Consider the following 5,519-nt stretch of genomic DNA (forward strand, 5'->3'; position numbering starts at 1 on the left):
CCAGTCCAGGAAGATGTCTCTGCCATAGAGGGTTTGTTTGTTTTAAAAAATATAATTCTAATAAATTTCATCACACCTTCCCCGAGCATTTGTTGTACACCAACACAAACTCCCTTTCAGCATTCTGTATGTCAGAAACATCAACTGAAATAGTTACCTGATGAGCAATAGCTGTTGCAGCTTCTGATGCAGCCAGCTTGGCCATTGCTGCTTCCTTTAGGGAAGAAAAACATCACTGAGGGTGCAGCTATCACATAAAGGAACAGCTCACCTGCATGAAGAGCTAGAACACTCACAGACCAGCTGTGCGGAGAGATGGGCCTGATCATTGGTGCTAGCTGAGAGCAGCCACCCCTCCCCTGTGGCTAAAACCAAGACTGGGCTCAGCAGGCTGCCTGAATATAGATAAGCACAGCCATGCTGTACTAGCACAGTTTTCTTGCCTTGGGCTTGTGCCCTGTGGTGTCACTGCTAGACAAATGCAAGGTTGGAAATACCTTTGTGAAGGGCTTCCCGTTGTCTTTCAGCATAGCAGCTCTCCAGGTCAGCAAGCGCGCACCCTCCAGTGCCACAGCCATATCTGCTAGCTTGAACTGCAATGGCAAACACAGCTTCTGTTCCAGGTGGCTGCCACTCTCCCATCCCTGAGGCCAGTATTGCTAGAAACAACCACCTCCATCCCAACAATCAATTTTAACCATGTTTGAAAACAAAAATTATCACCCTGTTTATACCAGACAGTGCAAAGTGTGCTGCATGCCTGAAGCCATGCCCAAGAGCCCACGACCTTTCCACCAGCACCAGCAATGTCCAGAGCTGCCTCATCTGCCCAGCTCATACCTGCACTGCCTGTAGCTTTGTGATGGGTGACCCAAAGGCCATTCTCTTCTCAGCATAATCCACAGCACAGTCCAGAGCTGCCTGTGCTATGCCAAGAGCCTGTGAGGCGATGCCAATCCTTCCTGCATCTAGCGTTTGCTGCAAAAGACACAAAATAGGTGTGTTAAGTCAAGTCACACGATGAAAACCAGTGGAGCTGCAGGTCTGCACTTGCTGGGAAGCTGCTGTACCCTTGGTGTCCTCTGGTAAAACCTCCTTGATTCAGAATATTCCCAGTTTCACAGGAATAGAGAGCGATAAAATGTACTAGGCACTGCAGACAGGCCAGGGGTACAAGAAGCAGAAAGAAGTACTGCTTCTGGCAGGGTTGGAAAAGAGGGGGTGCAAAATAAGGGAAACAGCACAGTGAGGAGCACCTGCTCCAGAAGGGGCTGAAAAGAACCTTTCAGCTACACCCCTGGCTCACAGCACAGCTGATTTTACTTTAACTGGAAAAAACATGGAGATCTGGTCAGTTTTCCTCTGCCCTCTTAATTAGTACAGGCACTAAAGCAAGCATTTTCAAAATTACTAGTGTATTTAGTCAATAACCTGACTTACCTCAAACACCTGCCCATTAGGCTTTTAACTGCTTCCCTGCCTCACTATGCACAGGAAGAATTTACAGAGAGTGAGAAAAACCTTCATCTTCTCAGTCCTGGGCTGAGTGTCTTAAAAAAGTGGTTGGTTCTTCTAGTTGCAGTATCCACAGAGCTCAGCCATTTTCATAAAGCCAGGCCAACAAATGGTGTTTTGCCACCCCAAGAGAGCAATGAGCACTTCCAAGGGGGAAGAGCAGCACTGCAGGGAAACTGCTGTTCCACAGCTGCCTGGCTCCTCCTCAGAAGTCACACATGTGACCTAACTCAGATTTCACCTTTAGACATTACTCAGAGGTTGTCCTAGGCCTCCAGGACAGCTTTCCTCTAACAAAGTATTTAAGGAAAAATGCCATGTTTTCCCTTTATCTGGGGTTACAAAATGGAGAAAAAGAGAGTTGAAAAATGAGAAAAATGACAATACACGATCCCTGTTGACACACCACCTCAGCAGCATCAGCATTCCATCACCTGAGAACCACCATTAAGTCTACAATAAAAGTGCTGCCAAGGATCTATGGTAGATCCATATGGCAGAACCATCTAACTTTATGAATTATTTCTCCCGCACTGGCAAGAATGGTCAACTGCACAGCAATGTCACACAGCACAGCTTGTGCTAGCAGTTCTAACCAAAGTGATCCTAAGTCTGAAAATGGCTGCAAAAATGGCAGGCTTGGGAACTAGTGCCTTACACAGCCACAGTTGCACCCTGATCCAGCTCTTACCATGGCAATTTTGAAGCCCATTCCTGGCTGGCCCAGTAGGTTTGCCTTGGGTATCCGACAGTCCTCAAATATCAGGTTGGCAGTGGAAGAGGCTCGGATTCCCAGCTTGTCTTCTTTCTTCCCTAGTGACAGCCCAGGAGTTGGCATGGGAACCAGGAACGCACTAATGCCCTGCAACAAGACCCAAACTCTTAGGAATGGTGCCAACTTTCCACTTAACTGCCAACAGGCTTCCAAACATTATTCATAGAAGCCACATGTCTAGGTACCAGGAGAAGGGACGGGAGAGCTGCAGCATTACAAAGCCAGCACACGTCAGCTTCTCTGCTCAATGCCTGCACAGCTCTAAATAGAGTGAGTCCCCAGAGCCTTTTCAGAGTGTGTCCTGCACAACTCCTTTACTCCTGGCCCTTTTTTCCTGACTGACCCAGATGAACGCACCTTGTGCTTCAGGGATTTATCCGTAGTAGCAAACACCACGCTGGCTGAAGCGTCCCAGGCATTGGTGATCCAGGCCTTGGTGCCATTCAGAACCCACTGGTCACCTTCCAGGCGTGCCACCGTGGATGCCGCCCCTGCGTCACTGCCATTTCCTGAGCAAGGCACCAGAAAACAAAACTCCCATCAGTGGCAGCCTGGGGTGCAGACCCACCCCCTGCCTGCACCCCTGCCATCAGCTCACAGCACCTCTTGCAACTGCAGTAGTGCCAGCAATATCCCTCCCAGAGGGCCCAAAACAGGAAGGGGAAAGGCCCATGTGTCTTAAGATGTGGCCATCTAGAGCTCTGCTCACAGAGGGGATGAATATTTTCAACATGGTCCATGGAGATGACAGTTGATACCATAGATACTGTGACTTCGTTTACACAGAATTGCCATAAACCACCCTTCTGAAAACTGTTGGAGTTTGAATGCCCTAAAGTCCATTCTAAACCTAAGGAAAGAAGGTACCCTAGGTTCTCTGCAACTGGAGTAGTCACATCACCTGGTTCACTAAGGGCAAAACATCCAATTTTCTCTCCACTGGTGAAGGGTGCAATCCACTTGTGCTTCTGTTCCTCAGAGCCAAACTTCAGTATTGGCCCTAGATACAGAGACTATAAGAATGGAGAGTTGAGTTAATGCCTCTTGAAAGTACAACCAATCTAGTAACTCCCTAACATCCAAGTGCTCTACAACACACCAGAACTCCCCACAGGAACAGATCCCATTTCTCCCATACAATCCTCTCCAATAACCCCGTGCCAGCCTTGGGTCCACACCCATCCCTCACACACAACCTGAGACACTTACATTATTGACGCTGACAATGACACCCGTGGATGCACAGCCCCTGCTGATCTCCTCCACGGCAATGGAATAGGCCAGGTAGTCAAGACCTGCTCCTTTGTACTCCTCAGGCACATCCATAGCCAGCAGCCCTAAGCCACCCATCTTCTTCACCTACACAGAGGGAATAGAGCAGTAAGATCCTCTGCTACCACCAATGTCCCAGCAAATATAGACACATGGAGACAAAGGCAGGTCATAGCAGGGCTACACACAGAGGAAAAGATGCACACTACTCCTGGTGAAATGGGAATGTGACTGTACAAACTGGTTAAGTGTCCCTAGGTCCCAGTGATGTGAACAAGAGCTGGATGCAGTCACTGCTGCCCAAGGCAAAGCTCCAGCTTATCTAAAGAGCTCTCTTCAGTACCAGGAAGGAGGGAGCCTTTTGATGGTGAAATAGGGAGATGCTGATAAAAACCATTAGAACTTTACCTTTGAGTCTGCTGAGCTTCAGCCTAGGACTGCACAAGGAAAGAATTTTACAGCATGAATGACCCACAGAACAGCTTGCAAGGTGATTTTTCATTCCCATTGAATCTAGGTCTTGCTTCCCACAGAATTTAATTGGTTACATTCCAAATTATTCCACCCCAAGTTCCTCAGCTGGACCCCTGGCTTCTTAACTGTAAGCTCTTCAGACCACCGACTGTTTTTCTTGTTAACATTTGGCAACGTACAAGAGAAAAAACAAACTTTCCTCTGCACTTGTATTTAAGATGTCAAGCTTTTGGCTTGCAGAAATAAGGGTATTACTAGCCTCTGCTTGCTTTAAGCAGAACCAAAAGGAATTCTCAAACACCAGTCTTGCACGTCAAATCCGGAGGATTAACAAAAGACACCAAAAAGTTCTATGTGTGTTGTTTTATCTTACTAAATGCTTCACATTTTTAGCTTTCCACACACACCCCTCCACTGGAAAATACTCAAAATCAAATGTTACATTCTCAGGAACAGTGAAGTAAAAAGGATGGTGTTTTCTTCCTTAGCATATAACTTTCCTGGCTATCTTCCTTACTCCTTAATAGAAAGAGGGGCATATGACAAAACCCGCATGGCTCTGACTGTGCTTGCTTGGAGCCTTTTGGCTAATATAACAATATTTATCTTTCTAGAGCTTAGTATTTCATTGCAATGAAACAAGTTAGTCTACTCAACACAGCAGAGACTATACTGCTGTGTCTGGTCTGCTTTCCACAAAGTAAGTCACAGGTTTGACTGCAATCTCAGTTTCTTCACAGCCCTAGAGAATAACCAACAGGCACCTCCTATCTCCTCATCACTTCACCATCTGAAACACACTTCCTCACTATAAACCATTTTTATGGTTATGTGCAGTCTATAAAACTGTTTCATTGATTTTATAAGTCAGTTGTATTAAAGCCCACAGGAAAGTCAGTAAGACACCTGAAAATTCAATAGTTCTAGAGCCAGAGATACACAGGTAATGGTAATCAGCACAAAATGTCCTGTGGCCATTACAACCTCCACACTCAAAGAACTCTCCCATCAGTTGGTCTAAACTTCCATGTTTGCTAAGCCAGAGCTTAATGGACATTTTGTTTCAGGCCCAGGTGGTCCTGCCTCTACAGCTGAAGGAAATCAGGCTCCAAACGATCCAATATGGCTCTCTCCTACACACCTGCTCGGCTGGGAAGCGGTGTTCTTTATCCAGCTGAGCTGCGACAGGCATCAGCTCCTTTTCTGCGAAGTCCCTGCACGTTTGACGAAGCATCTGGTGTGTTTCTGGCAGCTCCACTGACTGGTACACCGTGTGCAGTCTGCGGGGGCACCCAAATGCCAGTGCTGAAAGGAAGGAGAGGAATTACGGGCCGCTGTTTCCCTTCGCGCCTGAAAGAGGGTTGAGACCGGCCCGGGTGGGCCCGCTCCCAGGCAGGACACCTACAATGGGGCCGGGGGCCTTCCCGGAGAGATGTTTTTCCCCCGGCAGCGAGGTCGCGGGGCCGCAGCCGGTGCACAAGCG

At 47.6% G+C, this 5,519-nt stretch overlaps 1 protein-coding gene across 1 annotated transcript in view; it reads right to left on the reverse strand.

The window, feature by feature from the left end:
- ACADS (acyl-CoA dehydrogenase, C-2 to C-3 short chain) overlaps positions 1-5,519 on the reverse strand; it is a 9,373-nt gene that overhangs the window by 984 nt on the left and 2,870 nt on the right. The window contains exons 2-9 of the mRNA XM_010004864.1: positions 5,178-5,341; positions 3,500-3,649; positions 3,192-3,303; positions 2,648-2,799; positions 2,207-2,377; positions 841-978; positions 498-593; positions 158-214 (exon numbers count right to left, since the gene is read on the reverse strand). Coding sequence (XP_010003166.1) covers positions 158-214; positions 498-593; positions 841-978; positions 2,207-2,377; positions 2,648-2,799; positions 3,192-3,303; positions 3,500-3,649; positions 5,178-5,341 — 1,040 coding nt within the window. The remainder of the gene's footprint in view (positions 1-157; positions 215-497; positions 594-840; positions 979-2,206; positions 2,378-2,647; positions 2,800-3,191; positions 3,304-3,499; positions 3,650-5,177; positions 5,342-5,519) is intronic.

Source organism: Chaetura pelagica, unplaced genomic scaffold (assembly GCF_000747805.2).
Source record: "Chaetura pelagica isolate M959 unplaced genomic scaffold, ChaPel_1.0 scaffold249, whole genome shotgun sequence".
NCBI classification, from domain to species: domain Eukaryota; kingdom Metazoa; phylum Chordata; class Aves; order Apodiformes; family Apodidae; genus Chaetura; species Chaetura pelagica.